Source organism: Rhinolophus sinicus, chromosome 18 (assembly GCF_057876585.1).
Source record: "Rhinolophus sinicus isolate RSI-liver-muscle chromosome 18, RSI-T2T, whole genome shotgun sequence".
In the NCBI taxonomy this organism is placed as follows: Eukaryota; Metazoa; Chordata; class Mammalia; order Chiroptera; family Rhinolophidae; genus Rhinolophus; species Rhinolophus sinicus.
Genome location: NC_142518.1, coordinates 40866570 through 40890342, shown reverse-complemented (window position 1 = coordinate 40890342; position 23773 = coordinate 40866570). Strand labels below are relative to the sequence as shown.

The 23773-nt window shown below is 34.8% G+C and overlaps 1 protein-coding gene across 28 annotated transcripts in view; it reads left to right on the top strand.

Moving 5' to 3' along the window:
• Window positions 1-23773, top strand: part of HUWE1 (HECT, UBA and WWE domain containing E3 ubiquitin protein ligase 1) — a 161381-nt gene that overhangs the window by 25442 nt on the left and 112166 nt on the right. For all 28 annotated transcript variants that reach the window (XM_074323887.2, XM_019718916.3, XM_088795037.1 and 25 more), the window contains 4 exons: window positions 5466-5532; window positions 8692-8790; window positions 9533-9739; window positions 11140-11292. In XM_074323887.2, the coding sequence (XP_074179988.1) occupies window positions 5488-5532; window positions 8692-8790; window positions 9533-9739; window positions 11140-11292 (504 nt within the window). In that variant the 5' untranslated portion in view covers window positions 5466-5487. The remainder of the gene's footprint in view (window positions 1-5465; window positions 5533-8691; window positions 8791-9532; window positions 9740-11139; window positions 11293-23773) is intronic.

Genomic DNA, 23773 nt, shown 5'->3' with positions numbered 1-23773 from the left:
TTAGAGTTTGGATATAATTCTAGGGAAACCGGTGAAAGGTTTTAAGCAAGGAAGTAACATGAGCTGATTTATGTTTTAAGAAGATTGCTTTTGCTGTTCTCGAGAGTGGATTGGATGAAAGTGTGGAAGTGGGGAGATCAGTTATCCCTATTTCACAGTTGAGGAAACAAGTGCACAGAGGCTGATTTGTCCATGCTTATACAGTGAGTAAGTGATACATCAGTGATTCGAACCTGCATTTCCTGATTCTGAGCCTGTATTCTGATCTTTGTTTCTCAAACTTTAATATAGAAGTCACCTGAAGATCTTATTAAGATACAGGTTGATTCCCTGGGCCTGGGTGGGGCCTGAGAGTCTGCATTTTTAATAACTCCTGGGTGCTGTCACTGCTGCTGATCCTTTGACCATACTTTGAATAGTAAGGCTAGTCTACCACTACACTCAGCTGCTATTGAGCCAGATTTGGGAACTACAGGTGTTTTCTGCCCTTAAGGTAATTCAATATTGAAAGTCACTGTAAATTTGATGACCTGGAGGTGATTACTACACGGTGAGTTACCCTTTAAAGAGCACCTTTCCTCAGTCTATTTTAATCGTACGCACTTACCTTAATGTAAACCCTACAAAACTAAGATTCAAACCTCAAAGGTAAATGAAGTTTGGGGGAATGAAGAAGTGATAAATGGGTAATTAAATGGAAGTCATGGTAATAGCTATGGATGGTGGTTCATACGGTAATAATTCGTTAGTTTTCTTAAAGTTGATCAAACCTGAGTTTAGGAAGAAATGTTTTATTACATGTAGAGATTTCTTAATGCTCAGAGTTCTGGTCTGACCCAACAAAGGCAGAGGCCATGTTCAGGAATTTGTTTAGAACTAACTTCTTTTTGTTAGAGGCTTTTTTTTATGTAATGGGATTTTCACCTATTTAACTTCTAAGCATTAGGTAGAACTCATTCCCTAGTCACTTGTTCCCATCATTAATGAGATTGATAATATCTCAACCTCTCACCTTGTGCCCCAGTTTCCTCTCTTGCCATAGTTTTTTGAACAATAGGATCCAACAATGTAGAAGAATCTGTCACAAATTTATGTTTTCATCTGCAGGCATTTATTGTAGTAATAGAACTAGTAAAGTGAGCAGCATGTTTATTAAAGCATGCACTTGGGAGTCAGAAAAGCCTGGCTTTAGATCTTGGTGCCAATATTCATTAACCAGGCAAGGTACTTAATTTCTCTGAGCCTCAGTTTTCTATCTGTAAATCGAGTCAAAACTTGGCTAGAGTGGTAAAGATTGTATGAAAGACAATTAATTATACGAAGCCCCTGGGCAGCATGTCTCAAAATGTACTCTTTGGGATACTTAAGTTTATGGACTTTCAGTAGATGTCACTTAAAAACCGGTTCTTTGCCCTAATAAGTTTCCTTTATCCGAGATTTCTTGGAGCTATTAGTATTGTCAGCCAAGTGACTGTCCTAGAGGAAAAGGAAATTCCATTTGTAACATTTACCAAATTACTGGAACCTTGTCTTCCTTCATGGAGCAAGATACTCTAAAATGCTTTGGGAAACACCAGCCTAAGTATTGTCTAGCTTGTAATGGGCACTCAAAAATATTCTCCCTTACCACTGTGAAATCGGCTTAGAAATAGAATAATGGTGCAAAAAAAAAATCTTGAATGTTTCTTAATTGATGTCTCATAGACAGTGACATCTTTCCTTTTTAAACTATAGATGTTGTCTTGCAACAAAATTATGGAAATCAGGTTAACATGCACTTGTTATGGGGACGTGTGTGTCTTTTTATTTGTTTTGGCTTGTTTTTTTAATTGGGTGCCAATCATCTGAATCTGTTTGTAAAAAGTTTGGAACCCGAACACTGGGGAAACTGAAAAAGCCAAAGGCACTTGCTCTCCCAGAACCTCAATAAGCTAGGCCATGCGCATGGGACCTGTGCTTGACCAGATGCTTACACTTGGGACTTTGCATCTGGAGTCACTGATACCTGAGGTAAATAACCTGAGACCATTTAGAAATCATTCCACCACCAGCAGTAGCTTCTAGACATCCAGAGTCTGGTGTTGGCGGTGTAGGTACCCCAACTAAGCTGTGTCTGTGGGAGGTTCCAGCTGCATTGCTTCCTTGGTTCCTCCTGTTTCCTTAGTGTGGATCTTTAAGCCTTCCTGTTGGTTCTGTGAGCTATTAGCTATCCTTCCAGTAAATCACTTTTATTTAGTTAGCCAGAGTCCATTGTTCTCAGTCCAAACCCTTGACAGGTACAGAATCCCAAGTCAAAACAGCTTTAGTTAAAGTTAGACACTTATTGTGTAAAGATTTGCGGGTGATCTCATCTGCATTTTTTAAAACCAGTAAAATAGTTGTGAGTTGTTTATTTGCACAAGTTATTCAGTGCTCTTGTTTTGGAGGATTGTTTGGGTTTTTTACTGTTGATTTTTGAGAGTTCTTTATATATTCTAGATACTGTATATGGTTTGCAAATATTTTCCCCTGTTAAGTTTTATAGTTTTACATTTCGGTCCATGATAACATTATATTAGTTTCAGGTGTACAACATAATAACTCAGTATAACTAGAAGTTTGTACTTTCTGACCACCTTCACCCATTTCACTCACCTCACCCCCGCTTCTGGCAACCACTAATCTGTTTTCTGTAGCTATGAGTTCAGGTTTTTGTTCGTTTGTTTGTTTGTTTGTTTGTTTGTTTTTGAGATTCCTTATAGAAGTGAGAGCGTACAGTATTTCTTTCTCTCTGTCTGACTTATTTTACTTAGCATAATGTCCTCAAGGTCCATCCATGTGGTTGCAGATGGCAAGATTTTCTTTTTTGTGACTGAATAGTATTCCACTGTGTGTGTGTCTGTGTACAACACATTTTAAAAATCAATTTATCCATTGATGGACACTTAGGTTGTTTCCATGTATTGGCTGCTGTACATACTGCTATAATAAATATGGGGGTGCATATATCTTTTCAAGTTAGTGTTTTCATTTCCTTTTGGTAAATACCCAGAAGTAGAATTGCTGGATCATATTTTTAATTTTTTAAAATTAAAAATTTTAAGCAAGAAATTTTAAAATTAAACATTTTATGAAGAACCTCCATGCTGTTTTCCATGTGGCTATTTTTTACATAAAGTATGAGACTTAGGTTGGAGTTCATCTTTTTTGCCTATAGATATCTACTTGCTCTGGTATCATGTGTTAATAAAACTATCCTTTGATTGAATTGCTTTTTCCTTTTTCAAAAATCAGTTGGACATATTTGCATGGATCTCTGGTCCATGGATATATGTGTCTGTTGTACTTCCTACAATACTAGGTACACAGTAGTGATTACTGTAGAGATATATAGATATATGTAACAAGTCTTAAAGTTGGACAGAGTGATCCTCCCTTTTCTTCCTTTTCAAAATTACTTTAGCCATTGTGGCCCTTTGCCTTTCCATATACATTTTAGAATAATTTCAGTTTACAAAATTATCTCGCTGGGTTTTGGATAAGCACTGCATTAAACATATATATAAATTTGAGTAGAATTGACATATTTACTATGTTGAGTCTCTTAATCCATGAACATGGTATGTCTCTTCATGTATGTAGATCTTTGGTTTTTTAAAATCAACGTTTTGTAGTTTTTAGCATCCAAGTCTTGTACATGCTTTGTTAGATTTACACCTAAGTATTTCATTTTTTTCTTGAGCAATTGTGAGTCATGTTGTACTTTTAAGTTTGGAGTACACGTGTCCATTGCCAGTATATAGAAATATGATTGATATTTGTATATTTATCTTGCATCCTGCGACTTTGCTGAGTACTCTCGGAGGTTTTTCTGTAGATTCCTTGTGATTTTTCTACTTAGATAATCTTTTGTCATTTACAAATAGGCACAGTTTTATTTCTTCCTTTCTGATTCCATACCTGTTACTTCCTTTTCTTATTGCAGTGGCTAGAACTTCCAACACTGTATTGAATAAAAGTGAGAATGGACTTTCTTGTTCCTAATTTTGGAGGGAAAGCATTCAGGGATTTGGGTTGTATGGTGTTGTATGTAGCAGAGGCAGTCTAATAGCCTCCCAGCAAATGATTGCAGCCTCAGTAGTGTGATAGCCACTTGCTTTAAGTGATGGGTGTGAGAAGTTTTGTGAGAAAAATCAAGCCTGAGTAAATATATAAATAGCTCACTTACAGTGTCCACTACATGGATCTGATTGTTGCCAGAATCTTCTTGGCCTCATTTTAGATAGTTGGAAGTTGTTGACCACAGACAATTTGTTCATTTTCTATTAGATGCTGAGGTAAATTTTTTAAAAGTAATCTGGAATCACATGCTTTAAGTGTGAACTCTAGAGGGTAAACACCTTTTTTCCTTCAGGAATGGTTTCTACAGAAACATTAGAACATGTTCTGGATTTTTCACCAACTCTTTCGGAATGCCCATTGGTTGAATGGATGCTGGCCATACTGGCAAATATATGTTATTTCTACAGTACTGAGTATGTTGGACTAAATCTAGGCCAACAGTTGCCTAAAATTTATACTTGTGCTTGGTCAGCTTTACATTATGACCGCCTTCTTCAGGGAGGGACATTGACCTCCAGTGACTGCTTTGTAGCAAATACATTATTAGCAGCAGAATCTTTGGTATGTAAAGAGCTTGCAAGTCACTTCTGTGTATGTGTCATTGTTGCTAATGGAAAAAAACCTTTATTTCTTCCTGAGCCTTGGCCAGAGCATCTTGAAGGACCTGTCTGTCATCAAAGATCGCCTAGGTTTATACTATGGGTCTAGTCAGACTTGTTCACTTTTGAGCCTTCCAAGTAACATGGCCTTGATTGATTCTGTGTTCAGGACATTTATAGTGGGAGTCTTATACCTCATTTTCTAATTAAAAAATAGAAGTATTGTATTGCCTTTGTTCTTATAACACAACTGTTATATTCTTATTGGTTAAAAACAGTGAAAGATAGAGATTCACAGATAAAACAATCAAATACAGTCCTTTTGGTTAGCAATGAGTTGACCTTTTGATTTGTCCTTTCCATCTATTTTTTTAGACATAGGTTTATACTGTTCATTCTGTTTTGTAACTTATTTTACCATGAACATCTTTGTATGCTGTTACATTTTTAACAGTTGGACATTAGATCCTTTCCAGTTTTCAATTATGAGTTTAAGAGGTTTGTAAATAAAAAAAAAGACATTGTAATTTTGGCTTAAATTGGTTACAGACTTTTGCAACATATGGATGTGGGCCATTTTTATCTGGATTGTTTACTCCTCCTCCCTGCCTCATAGCTGTGCCTCTGAGTTGACGTAGCATCATAATGCCAGAGCTTTTATTTTAAGCATTTTGCATGTTCTTCATTCTATATTATCTGTGTCTAAGCATGTAGAGTTCAAGATTGCGACTTAAATTCTCACTTGTTTGGGGATTTAATTTTCAGATCATAAAACGAAATCGAAAACATGAAAGTAGACAGGACTAAACTGAAGAAGACACCTACTGAGGCTGTAAGTATCCAAAAGTTTGCTGTTTTTTCATTTCAGAATAAAATCCTTGCAATCAGTTCACCCATACCAATCTTCAAATATATCATCACTTATATATACAAAGCAGTAAAACAGAACTTCCCTGATTAAAAAAGTGAATAAGCTAGTGACCAGTGGAAAGTGAGCACTAAACAGTTTGTAGCTCTATGTACTTAAAGTAGGCTCGCTGGCTGCTATTCCTATGCATTGAAAGGTTATAGGGTATAATGGAAAGAGCAGATGTGGGGGAAAATCCTTTCTGTACTTGTGGGATCATTCTCAATTTTGTTTTCTAGAAAATTAAAGTGGTAACACCTTTCTTACTAGATTTCTTGTGAGGCCAGTGTTTAGCTTTCTTTATTACTGATTCTTAAGCATGTAATTCAGCTTAACCTGTGTATTAGCTGGCCATGTCATCAACAGTAGAAATCCCAGTTTCAGCCCAATATTCTATCATCTAGCTTAAACTGAGTTCTGAGATTAAGAAAGTATTGCATTGTTATGGCACTCTTGTAGACCTCAGGTGCTGTAGTTTAAGGAGCACAGGCTGCTTTGGAATTAGACATGGGTTTGAGTCTTACCAGATTTTTGTGGCTGAGAATTTAACTTGCCAGGTTTCCACACCTGTAAAACAGAGTTGAGACTTCCTCACGCCTTGATGGGAGGTAGTGCTTAGCCAAGTATCTGGTGCATAATTAGTTCATTTTCTAAATACAGGCCACTAGGTTTTTTAAAAACTAAGTAATTACCTGGTAAGTATCAACCCACAGGTATCACTATGAACATTTTGCTATATTTCTTCCAGTCTTTAAAAAATTATTGCATGGGTAGTTCTCCTGCCATTTTCACTCAGTGTCACACAAATGAGTATGAGAAGTGCTGGCTTCCCATACCCTCTCCAGCATTATTATTATCTTTTAAATTTTTGTTCATAGGCGGGGAAAAATATTTCACTGTTGTAATTTGTATACTTTAATACATAGATTTTCAAATTTGTTGGACTTTTATCCATTGTCTGCTCACGCTGCTTATTTTTGTATTTGACATTGGAATGTCTGTTTTTTATTGAATGCCACACATATTGAGTAATCATTTTTGATATCTTGGAAATACTTTTCATTTCCTTTTGATTTTTTTTTAATCTGTTTTGGCATCTAGTTTTTGACAGTTGGGTACTCAAATTTTTTTTGGAAATTGAAGAGCAGAAAGAAAACTTAAACTATACAAATAATGAAATGTAAAGTATATATCCAAAATAAAAAGACACATGACAAGCTGGGGAAAATATTTGTAACCCGATGTAGTTAATATCTTTAGCTAAATCAGTAGGAGATGACAGTAGGATATCTTTAGCTAAATCAGTAGGAGTATCCCGATGACAAAATGTACATAGGCCATGTCAGAAAAGAACAAAGTAAACTTGCAGGATAATTCAACCTTGTAGATAATCAGAGAAATGCAAATTACATTGATTTTTCTTTTAACCTAGTGGATTGTTAAGGATTTGTTCTTTGAGTCACACCTGTATACAATCTCATGGTTTACAACATTTGATAGCTGCTAGCAAATTACTTAGGAAAAACTCACCATAGTGGAATTTTTAGATCATTGATTATGTATGTTTTTAAGGTTTAAAGATGCCTATTTTTCTCAAGCAGCATACCCAATTTCTCCTTGCTGTGGTCAATACTAGGTATTATTTTTAAGAAAGACTATTTACCTTTCAACCCCTTTATCTATTTCACCCACTCCCTGCCTCTGGCAACCACCAGTCTATTCTCTGTATGAGCTTGATTTTCTTGTTTGTTTATTTTTTTGGGACTTAGCTTAAAGAAAACCATTTACCTCAAGCCCCTATTGTTTGTTCCATGTTCTGTTTTGAGTGCTGAAAATACCCGTAGTTTAAATCTCACAACAACATTGCTTCATTTGCAGAGGAGGATACTGAGATTCAAAGAGTTGGCTTACCATCTACCTAATTCCAAAGCCCATACTCTTTATAGTAGTATGCTCTCAATATTTAAGCTCCTATCATGTGCATTAAGTGTTTTATGTATGTGGCAAACATTTGAGCTTCACATTTCTGAAGTAGTTATTAGGACTGTTTTCCTGGTAAGAAAACTGTGGCTTAGAGGTTGGACTTGATTATGACCAAATAGCTTAGTACACATCAAACTAAAAACTGAACCCAGATTTGTTGGGTTCCAAATCTAGGCCCATTCCCAGGATACCATCCTGCTGCAGAGTTAAAGAGCAAGTGTAATCACTTCTAGCTGCCATCGTTAATGGGAGGCTTCTCTGTCCCAGCCCCTATCCTCGTCCCCCCCACCCCCACTTTCAGAAACTTGACTATAAACTCAATCCACACCTTGTTACCTGACAGACGGGCCCTTTTCATCAGTAAAAGAGAGCAGAAATGGATGGAAATGAAAACCCCAAGTAAGAATGGAGTCCTAGTTTTACAAAGTTCAGGATCTCTTTGCCCTCCTATAATTGGAAGGTTCCATGTTGCAGAAAAATATAGCCATTACTAATCTTCACCTTTAACTGTGCATTCACTAGAGCTTTTTCTCTGATTCAACATTCCTTATTAGGCATTCTGGTTAACTTTCAGATCATGGTACAGAGTCCTTCATTTTGTTTTTCTTGATGTTTAGCTTGTTTCCTTTATTTCTGTTGTCAGTACCCTTCCAAGTAGTTTGTCTAAATCTACACATTTATCTGGGTTTTAAAAAAGGCTCAGATACATTGTTTCATTATAAGATTTCCATTTTAATCCCAAGTGATCATCAAGCAAATTTTTACTTTTCTTAAGTACCATGTTTCCCCGAAAATAAGACCTAGCCGGACAATCAGCTCTAATGCGTCTTTTGGAGCGAAAATTAATATAAGACCCAGTATTATATTATACCCAGTCTTATAGTAAAGTAAGACCGGGTCTTATATTAATTTTCGCTCCAAAAGATGTATTAGAGCTGATTGTCCGGCTAGGTTTTATTTTCGCGGGAACAGGGTAGTACATCCTATTAAAAGTTAAATTGCTGAGTGTGTTGGCTTGAGCATTTCTTTTCTAATTCTTCCTCTTTGTGTCTCCCTCATACTCCAAAATACCCTTTTTGAAAACCTGTTTATTTTCCTCAGCCTGCAGACTGCAGAGCCTTAATAGACAAACTCAAAGTTTGTAACGATGAGCAACTCCTTTTGGAACTGCAGCAGATCAAAACATGGAACATTGGAAAGGTATGTGAATCCATGCTCCCAAAGACAGAGTTCCCTGGACTAGTACGTAATTTTGTATGCTCTGATACAAGAGAAACCATAATGAGGTAGCCTCATTCAGGAATAACTTAATAAGCACCTAGTGTATATGTCTAGCACAGCTCTAGATCAGTAGCTTTTAGCCTGTGAATGATTGCCAAGGAAGTTTTGAAAGAAATGTGAAAGAAAAATTTTGCTAGCTGAGGAAGAGGAACATTTAACATGGGTGATGATAAAGGTTATCTCAACCACAAAATTCCTTCAGTTTCACTGACAATATGAGTTTAAGATTGTCTTTACTTTTAGTTTAAAAGAATCTTCTTTAGATAATTAAAAATAAACACTTCTGATAAAATGGATCTGGCAGGGAGGGTCCTTGTGTTTCTAAACCTCAAAATGTAGCCAGAATTCTCCCAGGGGTTGTTTGGCATCTACTGGTGAAAGCAAGGGGAGGGGAGGAAGGGAGAGAACACAAACACACACACACACACACACACACACACCATATATATATATATATATATAACAATGAATTCACGTCCACATGGCTCAAAGTACAATCTTTCTCCTATGGATTTCTATACTGGTGTGGGATTGAAGAGAAGCAAAGAACTTGTCTAGGTGTCATGTTCAGCAATCCATTGTAGCAAAGCTGAGCTACAAAGCACCCACATAGTACTTTTACCTTAATCTTATATCTTCCTCATTCTCTTCCCCTCTCCAGTGCGAGTTATATCACTGGGTGGATCTGTTGGACCGCTTTGATGGAATTCTGGCAGATGCTGGACAGACAGTAGAAAATATGTCATGGATGCTCGTGTGTGATAGGCCAGAAAAAGAACAACTGAAAATGCTCCTCTTGGCTGTGTTGAACTTCACAGCCTTGCTCATTGAATACAGCTTTTCCCGGCATCTGTACAGTTCCATAGAGGTAGGAGAAGTTCAAGCCTATGTGATCTGTTCTTACCTAGAATTGTTCATATCTAGAATTAAGGAAATGGTTGTTTCTCTCTGATGATTGCTTCTTTCCTTTTCATTATGGAGCTCTGGGATTTTCCACGTCAAAGACAATCGTAGGATGTTTCTTGGATATAGACACCCTTCACAGGATTGATGGGAAAGTTCTTTCTTTAATATCACCTTCACCCTGCCTTTCATGATTCAAGAAATTAATGAGCATGTAATACATGTGTTGAAGTATTCTTGGAAATTTGCAGGAATTGATCTTTGTCCCAGGTTATAGAGCAGCCCAAAATTACTTTTAAACTATTAGAAATAGTTTGATTTTCTTGACATATTACTTACTGTTTTTCTTAGTTTTGTTGTTCTGCTTTTCAGTCTCTTCTCCCCTTTCCTCTAAATGTATATTAATAATATGCTCTGTGTTCTTAAAAAGTAAAGTGGGAGCAGGAATCCATGAGTTTTTGAATTGGTCTAAAATCACTATAAGAAGAAATGCTTTTCCTTTAGCCTAACTTTTAGACTTTTTATCACTATCGGTTAAGTGCCCTGTTGTGTGTTAATTTTTCTAAGTCTTCAGTGAAGAAACAATCAGAATCAGAACAAACAAATAGAAATAAAATAGCTTAGGAAAAGAAGTGGAATAACTGAACTAAAGACCCAGCACTCGAGTTTTAAGTGGGGAGTGGATAATCAGTGTTGAAGATGAAATAGATTAGCTGCAAAAGAAAGTCCATGGCCATCGGACTAATCAGCAACTGGAAATACCTGGGTTCATTTCTAGCTGAATTACATACTGATTTTAACCCTGACCAAATGCTTCAACATATTGGTGAGTTTTGATTGTATTAAAAAATCAAAATAGCGACTCTTGGGTTACTGTTAAATATACTGTACCCTAACAATCATATGCCACTAGGTTTTGGAATCTTTTTGCTTCTATATGAAGGACCCTGTATTTTAATTAATTCCAATTTTATATTTGTCGTAAAGGATACAGAAGGAGCATAAAATGATCTTTTTTTTATTTTACAATACTTTTAGTCAAGTTAGAGGCAGTGTTGTTGAGTTCCACCATGTATTAAAATATCACATTTGCTTCCTTTGTTAATCTGTATTGGGTACACAGGTGTCCCCCCCTGTGAAATGCTGTTCAATTTTTTTTTAACTTTATTGGACTTCTGACTTGCTGTTAGATTATAAGCTCCTTGGGGACAAGGTTGCATGTTGTAAGTGCTCAAATATATTTTTTGTACTGTTAAACTTCTCAAAAGCTTTGTAAATGTTGACAAACCTATTACATTGGCATTTTAAGTTTTCAAGGCCTATTGTGCTTGATACCATGAACTTGCCCTTTTTTGTCCCCTGTAGCATTTGACAACTTTATTGGCTTCCTCTGATATGCAAGTGGTGCTGGCAGTCCTTAACCTCCTGTATGTGTTTAGCAAAAGATCAAACTACATCACACGCCTTGGATCTGATAAGAGAACCCCACTGCTAACTCGGCTGCAACATTTGGCTGAGGTGAGTCCTGGGTGAAGAGTTGGAAAGGCACAAAAATTGAACCATATAGTACCTTTTCACAGGTGTTTCTTACAGTGTCAAAATGGATAAGTGCCCCTAACTTTACTGGCCTAATTGAGTAGAACTGTTGGAACTCACTTAGCTAGGTTCAAAAAAACTAACGTGAAATAATTTTGAGGAATTTCATGAATGTCTGTTCACAAAGCTGAATCTCTTTGTTCAAAAATCGCAATTTCTCTTCTAGTAAGAGAGTTCAGAATCAGATTCTACTTGGAAAGGAAATATGGTACAATAAAAGATCTGGATTTGCATCCTGGCCTTGCTTATTAACTCTGATATCAGTTTTCATCTGGGAATTTAGTATATTTACCTTAAGAGTAGTTTCAGAATAGGAAAATGTAGGGTACTTAATTCTGTGCTCAATAATTGGCTTGTGATTGAAGGCAAAAGCTCTCATATAAAAGTTGAACTCAACCAAACTATTGTCCAGTGTTCCTAGAGGCACATTGTTAACATATACTCAGGTTTGAGAGAGGTAAGAGGTAGCCATTGCTAGAGAAGAAAGCTTGATAAGTATGACTTATTTTAAAAGCTGATTAAAGGGTTACCTCACAAATAATAACTCAAGTTTCAGGCTATTTTTAAGTGCTATAAAGAGAATATTAACCACCTGTAATTTATCAAGATGCAGACTTCTTTAAGATTTGAGCATATTTTCTTGGATTTACAAATATATATATACAGACATACCACCTTTTAAAAAAACATTGTAAATATTGTCTCTTGATATTAAGAAAATGCAAGACAGTTCAACATTGGATCCCTAAGTAACAGTTAAATGAAAAAAGAAGCCGTATCTCACTAGATGATTCAAAAGCATTTGATAAAATTCAGCACATTAACAAAAACTAGTATAAACTCTTAGGAAGCTAGGAAAAGAAACTCTAAATTTATAAATTATCTACCAGAAGTCATAGAAGAACTGAAGCATTTGCATTGAATTCAAAAGTCACATAAAAATGCCACCTATTACTTTTGCCACTTAAATTTGTAAAAGAGGTCCTAACCAATATAAGAGAAAAGAAAGAAATAGGATATACATTAAAAGAGAAAACTTGTTATTTATAGGTGATGGAATTGAGACTCTTGGTTTTTTGGGGAGACAATATAAAATTATTAGAATTAATGAAAGTACAGTGAGGTATCCAAGTAAATGATTAATATACAGAAACAAATAGCTCCTTCTTACGTTAGTAATAACCAGTTAGAAAATGATCAGAAAAAAGGCCATATTCACAATAACGACAGTGTCTTTAACATAAGCCACATTGGGTAAAAGTATAAATTTAAGAGAAAATAATATAGAAAAATATAGTGTGATCTGATGAAGGAATTCTTAAAAATCCTAAAGCATAAAACATATGGTGAAAATTTGAATTTTATAGTCAGAAGTAAGATTTCTTTTTCAGTGAAAAACATCACAGTTCAGTGCTACTCTTAAGGTGCTTACATTGGAATGTAAGTCAGCACACTGCTTTATTCATCAATAAAAATCCAAATTGAACAGTGTACTTACAAATGTGGTTAAATACCATTCTGCTGCAAACTCATTTTGTCATGGACCAATAACACATCTGAACAATTGATGGAACCAGCGGCTTGTCTTTGGACAACATTAAGCAACACTGCCAGAGACAAAAGTTAGCGGACTGGTGATAGATTGAGAGATGTTTAGCAGTGTTTAAAACTAAAAAGGGACTTAATGTAGAATATCCAAGGAGTTCTTTCAAATCAAGGATAAACAGACACAGGATATGAATAGACAATTCACAGACCAGGGAATTCGGCACGTGAATAGCGTAGATGCTCAGACTCACTAGTAATTAGAGAAATACAAATAAACAAGATACAGCTTTATAAAGCTGTATCTGATTAGCAGGAATTAGAAAACTATAATTGTAAGAGCTAGGAGGTATGCAGGGCTATAGACACGCTTATGCATTGCTGATAGGTAGGTGTGTAGACTGGTACTCCTGGGTATCATCCCAAAGATGATATACCCTGTTATTCCGTAAGTTGACATCTGTGGGAATATTGATTGCATCCTTGTGGTAGGGAGAAGTTGGAGGCAATGTAGGTGTCCATTATTTGTAGATTGGGTAAGTAAAATGTGCATGCATACTATGGACCAAATAATATACATAGCAACATAAATGGCTTTTAAAAATAGTGGTGGGGGAGTTTTAAAAATGTTTATTGCTCAGTACCATTTCTAAAACTTAAAAATGTACACACAAAGCAAAACAATAAATGTGAGAAAACAAAAAGGATACCAGAAATGAAAGGAGTTGCCTTTGTCGGGGAGAAAGGAATCTGAATGGCAATAATGGAGCAGATGATTTATATAAATATGCAAAAGAACATAAACCTAACCAGCAGTATTTAAGATCTGTTAGAACAAAACTGAATCTTTACTTACAGATTTAAAAGATGTCTAAATTTAACAGAGACAGATATCATTTTTTTGCATGGGAAAATTCAGTAGTATAGTAGGGGCTCTTTGGTGAAATTAGGGCTAACAGTTGGTAGGTTAATTATTTTTAAAATCTTCTTAAAGCAGGAACTTTTTTTAAAAAAGTGATTAATACATGCATTTTTACAAAACTAAAACATAAATGTCGATTCCCTTATCTGTCTTTGTAATGTAAGACCAAGGACTTGACTTTGAGTAAGAAACAGTCTGTTAACCTTGCTTATACATACTACAACTACAACCATGTTTCCCTGAAAATAAAACCTAGCCAGACAGTCAGCTCTAATGTGTCTTTTGCAGTGAAAATTAATATAACAGCTGGTCTTATTTTACTATAAGACTAGGTGTATAATATAATATAAGACCGGGTCTTATATTAATTTTTGCTCCAAAAGACACATTGGAGCTGATTGTCCAGCTAGGTCTTATTTTCAGGGAAACACGGAATCTGTGATTTCTTTAAAATGGAGCAACAATGTAAAGACTTTAGTTTGTTAAGGAACCTGAATAAAGAGTTACCCTGAATCTCTTTTCCCTAATTTGTCAATATTATTTTAGCATCTTGCCTGTTAGTCTCTACAAAATATTCAACTTAGTTTAAGTCATTGTTTTACATAGTATTTAAAATCACATAATTATAATACATTACAACTGACATAAATGAGTTTGGGGACAAACACACCTGCCTTGGTACATACAGAAAGCTGGTGGGAACAAAAGAGTGCCCTCAACAGGCTGCATCAGTCAGTATGTCTTAGAGAAGGCATGGAGAATGCAGTTAATCTGTCAAATTGGTTAAGTGGAGAACTGGTAATAGCATCAACAGGAAAGCAGAAATGCACAAAAATAGCTGAGAAAATACTGATAAAGAATCAGGATCATTTGCTGTACCCGATAAAATACAAAACCATGGTAATTTTAAGTTTTGTAATTGGGACAGGAATAGACAAATGCTGAATGAAATAGTAAGCCCATGTTGCTTAAGATCAGGACAGTGGGACAATTGGCTGTTTGAGGGGAAAATGTTTACATCATTTCACACCATTCACATAAATCTTAGAAACACATTTAGAGGTAAATACAGGCAACTTTTAACATCTTTCATGAGGAAACATTTCCTAAGAAAGTCAAGAAACCTAGAAGCCATTTTTAAAACTGACAGATCTTATCATGTGAAAATATTAAAACTGTATAAGATAGTTATAAATAAAAGACAGATGACTTAAATTGGAAAAATATTTGCAATATATACAACAAAGGAGTAATGTAATATGTAAACAGCTCTACAAATCAACAAAAATGTAAGGATCCAAGTAGAAAAATATGCAAAAGCATATAAGATAAACAATTCATAGAAGAATACAAAGTATTTCTTTTAAATTGGCCACTAAAATATGAAAAGGTTGCACTAGGAATACACAGGGGAAATGTACATTAAAGCAAGATCATTTTTAACTCTGAGATTGGCAATAATATCTAGTATTGGCTAGGTTGTGGGATAATAGGTAGTTACAGACTTGGTGTATGAATGCCCTTTTGTAGGGTCATTTGGCAGCACTTTTTCATTTAAAAATGTGTTCATTTTTATTTTACCCAGTACTTCTATTTTAAGGAAATTATGTTCACCTGTGCACAGAAATGTATGTATAAGTATTCTCATCGCACCATTGTTTGGAAAAAATTTGAAGCATCATAATTAACATGGCATAAGCCCTAAGTTATGTATGACCCTGAAAGATATCAATGAAAAGTTCTCTTAGCAAGAAAAGCTAGTCAAGATCCTCATGGTTTTTCAAAAATCCAAAAGTAAAACTATATTAATAAAGTCCAGAAAGTTACATATCTAATTGTAAACTTAGAGAAAGAGAATTGAATTGGGGGCAAAGAAGATGGGTGAGTTTCACTTTTTTATTCTCTACTTTTGAGTATTTTATAGCTATAGTATAAGAATTGGTAAAGACTCTTTGCAGATACATTTTTAGTGACTTGTTTGTATGCACTGTTCTGTAATTATTTGCTGATTTAATAGCAATTATATGTAATCCTCTTAATCTGAGGCTAGGAATTATTTTATGTATATAATTTTATTAATATATGGAGAATTCTTTTTAGTCTTTAATTTAAAAAAAATTTTTTCAATTATGGTTAACATTGAATATTTCAGTTTAAGGTGTACAGCATAGTGGTTAGACATTTATATAACTTACGAAGTGATCCCCCGATAAGTTTTGTACCCACCTGACACCATACATAGTTATTACAATATTATTGACTAGATTCCCTAAGCTGTACTTTACATCCCCATGACTATTTTGTAACTGCCAATTTGTACTTCTTAATCTTTCACCTTTTTCACCCAGTCCCTTAACCCCCTCCCATGTGGCAACCATCAGTTTGCTCTCTGTGTCTATGAGTTTGTTTCTGTTTTGTCTGTTGGTTTATTTTGTTTTGTAAATTCTGCACATAAGTGAAATATGGTATTTGTCTTTCATTGTCTGACTTATTTCACTTAGCATAGTATCCTCTAGGTCCATCCATGTTGTTGCAAGTGGTGGGATTTTGTTCTTGTTTATGGCTGAGTAATACTCCATTGTATATATGTACCACTTCTTCTTTATCCATTTATCTTTTTATTGGACCATGTAATCCATTTACGTTTAAATAATTATTGATAGGTATGTAGGTTGATGGTTGCTTAAGTTTGAACACATTCTAAAGTCACTACCATTTTTACTCACACCCTCCATGTTTGTTTTTCATTACTTTTTACTTCTTTTGTGCAGGTGTGTTTATGTGTATTCCTTAATTTACTTTCGTAATTACACATGATCTTCCTACTTTTGCCTTTCAACCTTTCTACTAGCTTTAGTATTGGTTGATCCACTGCTCTTATTATGTTTGCCTTTGTCAGTGAGATATTTTTTTTTTAAATAGGTATTTGGAATCATTGGCTTTTACTAAATTTAAAGTAAGAAAAAATAATTACAATGTCCTGAATATTCCCCATACATGCTTCTGTTAAGTCATGTCACCAGCTCTGTCACCTTTACCCCAATTCAATCATTACAGATTTTTTTCTTTAACATTTTAAAGGAAATGTTAATTTTTTTCATAGTTATTACAATATTACTGATTATATTCCCATTACTGTTTCTACAACTGGCAATTTGTTCTGAGTTTGTTTCCGTTTTGTTTCTTCATTTATTTTGTTTTGTAGATTCCACATATAAGTGAAATCATGGTATTTGTCTTTCTCTGTCTGACTTATTTAACTTAGCATAATACTCAGTAGGAATTCTTATAACCATTTTACAGATGAAGAGTAGGAGATTAAGCAAGGTGAAGTGATTTCCTTATAATTCTCACAATTAGGAAGTGATAGAACTGGGGTTTGAAACCTAATCTATTTGCTTTTTCGGGTCATATCCTTTGTTTTTTTAATTAAAGTTTATTGGGGTGACAATTGTTAGTAAAGTTGCATAGGTTTCAGGTGTACAATTCTGTAATGCACCATTTATATACCGTGTTTCCCTGAAAATAAGAGCTAGCCAGGCAATCAGCTCTAATGCATCTTTTGAAGCAAAAATTAATATAAGACCCGGTCTTATTTTACTATAAGAACGGGTCATAATATAATGTAATGTAATGTAATGTAATGTAATGTAATGTAATGTAATGTAATGTAATGTAATACAATAATACCTGCTCTTATTTTACTATGATATAAAACCGGGTCTTATATAAGTCTTATATTAATATCTACTCCCAAAGACACAGTAGAGCTGATTGTCCGGCTAGGTCTTATTTTCGGGGAAACACGGTATCACATTGTGTGTTCACCACCCAAAGTCAGTTCTGCTTCCATCGCCATGTATTTGATCCCTTCTACCCTCATCTACCACCCCTTTCCCCCCATAACCTTTTCAAGAGCTGTACTGTATTAGGGTTTTGAGATTTCAGAACAAGCTTTATAAATGTTTAGGGATGGAAGAGCTCTCTAGAGTTAATCTTGTACTGTGTATAGAGCCACAGCAGCACCTATCAATCAATATCTCTTCAAATCATAGAACCCTAGGTTGGTTGTCACACACTAACATTTCATACTTAACTATTATGTGTTCTGACCATTTAGAATGTAAAAGTTAAGATACAGGCTCTAGTGTTACATGGCACACATATACAAAGTGTGGAATTTTTCTTTAGCTATTGTTTTGGTAGATCAGGATTATCATGTTCTTTTCTTCCTTTGGATCATTCTATCACCAGGAAGGATTGCTTAAATGATTGCTATTATGTTCTTTTTTATTTTGGATTCCTTTTAACTTCGACAGATATACTTTTCTTTGTTCTGAATTGGACTAATGTAGAGACTATAGATTAAGATTGATTTCTATTTTAGGACACTTTAGAATGACAGGTGCAGTTCATTGCTGGTTTTGCTAATATATTATGTGTTTGATGCTTTGCTATTACAAATAAAATAATCTTACAGGTTTTTGAGGGTTAGATATAATATGCTAAGTGTTCAGCAGCTGTCGTTACTAATAGCCTCCATTAAAAATGTTAAAACTTCATTTTTTTTATAAAATGTAAAATTTCTATGAAAATATAACTTGTTGATGTGGGTTTCTTTCCCCTACATCTTCCTTTTGATATGTAACTCCAGTTCTAATAGTAGTATTCTTGATAGACATTTTGGTTCATGTCTTGATTACTTAGCCCAGTTCCTGAATCTGAATTGCTTTCATTGTTTCTGCCATGTGCAACAAACACATACATTTACTTGCATGTGGTTAAGAACCTGGGTTTAGGAGTCGATCTTAGTTCTGTCAACAGATCAAATTAATCTGAGCCTATTTATCTGTAAATTGGGGGTTGTGATATCTACTTTATCTTTTTAGGATTAAATTAAATGGGGTCATAAATAACACACCTAGGTTTAATGCTGATCTTGTCAAAAGTACTTAATACATAGGAGCTATCATTAAAGATGGTTATGAGTACATAAATTATATGATACTCTTTTATATTTGCTTTCTTTTAAAACTGTATGTATACACACACACCCACACGTTTTCACATGAGTTTTTGGGTGCAGTCTCTTTCCTCTTGGGTCATCCTTCCACAACCTAAAATGTATCCTTTCGTGTGTATTTTTTTTTAAAGATTGTATTGGGGAAGGGGAACAGGACTTTATTGGGGAACAGCGTGTACTTCCAGGCCTTTTTTCCAAGTCAAGTTGTTGTCCTTTCAGTCTTAGTTGTGGAGGGCGTAGCTCAGCTCCAGGTCCAGTTGCCATTGCTAGTTGCAGGGGCACAGCCCACCATCCCTTGCGGGAGTTGAACTGGCAGCCTTGTGGTTGAGAGGACGCGCTCCAACCAACTGAGCCATCCAGGAGCTCAGCGGCAGCTCAACTCAAGGTGCCGTGTTCAATCTTAGTTGCAGGGGGCAGAGCCCACCATCCCTTGCAGGACTCGAAAATTGAACTGGCAACCTTGTGATTGAGAGCCCACTGGCCCACGTGGGAATCGAACTGGCAGGCTTCGGAGTTAGGAGCACGGAGCCCTAACCTCCTGAGCCACCGGGCCGGCCCTCATATGTATTTTTAATCCATATTATAATGACGTGTTTAGGGTATTTTTGTCATAAATTACAAAGGCAGGATACTTTTGCATCTCGATTTTCTTATTTAATACTTTGTTTTAAAAAGATCTCTTTAAGTCACTTGTATAGCTGTAAATCATTTTTAGTGGCTATATAATATTCCACAATTTGGATGTTCCATAATTTATTCAGCTATTTCCCAGCTAACACATATTCATTTTTTCCTATTATAAACAATGATTGCTTCATTAAGCAATCTTGTATATATGCCCTTACTTTTAACTTTTGAATCTATGATCGAGTCCCAGAAATCTTTGTGTTACTTCAGTTGGCACTTTCCTGATGAGTAGTGAATTTGAGCATCTTTCATTTTTGACCACTAAGATTTGTTCTTAGGAGTTGTCTGTTTATGTCTTTTGCCCATTTTTCTATTGGTTTAGTGTTTTTGTACTATAAAAACTATATTGGAAATATTAGCCCTTTGTCATCTATTAGAAGTCTTTTTTCCCTAAATCTTTGTTTTCTTTATTGCATTTGTATAGTAGTGTTTTCAAAAATGGTTCAGAAAAAATATTGGATGGCTTTTAGAAAGTATTGAATAATCGTGTTTTAGTCTTTGTGAAAAGTAACTTTGTATGTGGTGTCTTTTCTCATGGTAGTTTTTTAGTGACTCAGTTAACCCAGTGATGTGGGCTGATTGTGAATATAAATAGTAATTAGTGAACTGCAAATGTAGGGGGTTGTTCTCCAGGAAGACTTGTTAAATCAGTTAAAAGCCAGTTGATTGGTTTTTGTGAAGGTCTAGTACACAGGTTCTCAAAGTTGAGATGCACCAGTCACTTTATTAAAACATAGATTGATCTCCCTCCCCTGCTCACACCCCTTTCCCCCTTCCAGTTTCTGATTCACTAAGCATCGGGCAGGGCCTGATATGCACATTGCTAATAAGTTTCCAGGAGATACTAAGGCTGCTGGTCCAGGCACCACACTTTGAGAACCATTGGTCCAGTCTATCCTATTGGGTAAAGTTAGAAATTTGTAAATTTTTATAGTTCCGTCTCAAAGAGCACCAGGCATTTTTCCTGATGTCTGAACACTTACTAATTCTTTAGCAAATCCCATCTAGTTAGGTGGTGTTAAATATGCCTCTGTGGCATGGTTGATACAATAGTTGTTTATTGGGTATCTACTTAATTGCCAGGATCATAGAGTAACACTACAGGGTAGGTAGGAACAATGAGACTCAGAAGTTACATTATTTTGGGGAAAAGCTAATGGACTTTCAGCACCTGATAAAGTATGAAATGTAATTATCTGCTTGTCTTAGACATTGGAGTTGCTTGAGCATGGTTTTTATTCCAAGCATGAGTGTCAGCGTGAGACCTAGCTGCTAAATCCACACCCAAACCTTCCAGTTAATATCACTCAAGAAGTGTGTGCCCAACCCTGTGCTGGACTTAGTATAAAACATGTTCTTTTCTTCAAAAAGTTCACATAAGTGAGATAGTGGATTATGTACGTAATAAAAAGAACAAAGAACTAGTTATTCTGAGTAGTACTGAATATTAAGTACTCTAGAATCTTAAACATTCCATAGATTTATCTTGTTGGCTGCAAAACAAACATTTCTTCATATATGATATATGCTCAGTACTTAACATTTTAGAAATGTGTATGTACATAATTGTGTGTACTCTTAGCAATATGGTATACTTTTCTTAGTCTTTATTTATGCATATTTCTTTACATAGCTGAACCCATATGGTATATGTAATTTTATATCCTACTTATCATACTTAACATTAGTGTTTTCCCATATTAACTGTACATAATTTTTAAAGAAATGTTTCTTTATATTTAACATAATGGTAATATCTCATAAATGTCACAACATCACACGCTTTCATGAATCAAGTTTGGCTTGACATGATCCTTTTAATAAGGACCCCAGCTGACTAGAACTTTCTAATCATTGGTGCTTGATTTTTATTAGATCACAAAAGATGGAAAGAGATTTTGTGGTGACAATAATAGTAAACGTATTTTAAAACAATTGTGACAACAGAAGAAACAAAAGGAAAATAGTTGTGAAGATGTACAGCCTTTCAAGCTTATTCCGCCGTGCAAATTCAGGTCCTTGTTTTTTTACCTGTCTCTGCTATGTGGCGTCAGATGTTTATACCCTTTATCCTCATGGTTTTCAGCAAATTCCATGTTTCTTCACTGGAGGTTCTGGGAATAGCCAAGAAAATATTGAAAATGTAATGAGGAAATACTTTTCCTACTATGTAGGCATTAAACCTTTTTAATAAAGCTATAGGAATTAAAGTAGTGTGATAATAACAGTGCAGTTGACCATTGTTTCCAGAAACAGATCTAACACATAAGAAGTAAACTTACTGTAAAGGTGGCATTTCAGGTTAGTAGAAAAAGGATGAATTATTAAATAAATGATATTATAACAACTGGCTATCTATTTGTGAGGCAATTAAAGTAGATCCTACTTCATCAAAGTAAAATGAAGATGTATTAAAAAGTTGAGTGTTAAAAGCATGAAACTTAAAGCATTGAAAAAGTCTAACTACATGTTTTATGTTTAGGGTGGGCAAGGTCTTTTCAGGAATGAAACTCATACCATCAAAGAATAAATTAATATTAAAATATAATTTTATACCTTCTGTATGTGAATATCTTAAACAATCAAATTATGCCATCATGTAATTATCTCAGTTTATGTAACATTTCTCACATTGTTTGGGTTATTTCCAATATTTTCTGTTATAAATAATGCCACAGCGAATAATACATCAATATTTGGCCATATTTAGCAACAGATGTGTTTTTGTTGTTGTTGGGGAATATTGGGGAACAGTGTTTTTTTTCCTGGACCTATCAGCTCCATGTCAAATCATTGTTTTCAATCTGGAATCGAACTGTGGGAATCAAACTGGTGACCGTGTGTTCTAAGCGCTGCGCTCTAACCACTGAGCCAACCGGTTGTCCCCAAGATGTTTTTTAATTACGTTCTTAATGAATGTTGTGTCTTAAACTTTACAAATTTTTGTCTCATTTCATCTTCAGAAAGATGCTACGAGCGTCATTTTCTCAATTTTAAAGTAAAGATCAAAGAAATCAAGTAACTTATTCCAAGTATCATTGAAGATGAACATAAAAGCCAGCTTTCTTAAATCTTTCCTTTTTCATTGGTTCCTCCTATTTAAATGTATATGTAGAAAGAAAAAGCAAGAACTTTTTTTTTTCTTGGTCAGTCTAGGTAAAAGTTTTGTTGGCTTCTCAAAGAACTAAATTTGGTTTAGTTGAGTTTTTTTGTGTGTGGTTTTTTTTTTCTGTTTCATTTGTCTCTGCGTTAAATGTTGTTATTTCCATCTTTCTGTTTGGGTTGAGTTTCCTCTTCTTTTTCTAGTTCCTTAAGGTGGAAGGTAAGGTTACTGATTTGAGATCTTTTTTAATATAAGCAATTAAAGTTATGAATTTCCTTCCAAGCACTGCTTTCAGTGTATCCCATAAGTTTTAGTACGTTGTATTCTCATTTTCATTCTCAAGGAATTTCCTAATTTTCCCTTGTGATTTCTTCTTTTACCCATTAAGAGTGTGTTGTTTAATTTCCACATAATTTGTGAAATTTCCAGATTTCCTTCTAATTTATAGACTTCTGATTTCTTTCCATTGTCATTGGAGAAGATACTTTATATGATTTTATTCTTTCTTAATTTCTTGTTGTTTGTTTTGTGGCCTAAACATATGGTCTATCTGGGAGAATGTTTTATATGTACTTGAGAAAAGTGTGTATTCTGTTGTTAGGTAGATTGTTCTGTATATATCTGTTAGACTTAGTTGATTTAATATTCAAGTCTTCTATTGTTTTCTTTCTCTAGTTATCAATGTTTAATGTTTGCTCTGTGGATTACAACTAACAATTAATGAAAAGTGAGTTCAATTTAATACCAACATAGTTTTAATAGTAGACAAAAACTTTGATTCTATATACCTGTGTTCCCCCTACATACACACTTTGTGTTTGTTGTTGCCACAAATTACATCTTTATACATTGTGTGCCCATCAGCATAGATTTATCGTTAGTACTTTATGTACTTGTCTTTTAAAATGCACAGAAAAAAGAGTTACAAACCAAAAATACATTAATACTGACTTTTATATTTACCTGTAGTGTTCTCTATTTCTTCATAAGGAGTCAAGTTACTGTCTCGTGCACTGTCATTTCATCCTGAAGGAGTCCCTTTTACATTTCTTCTGGCAGGTCTACTAGCAAAAAGCTCTCAGCTTTTGTCCAAGAATGTCTTGATTTCTCCTACATTTTTGAA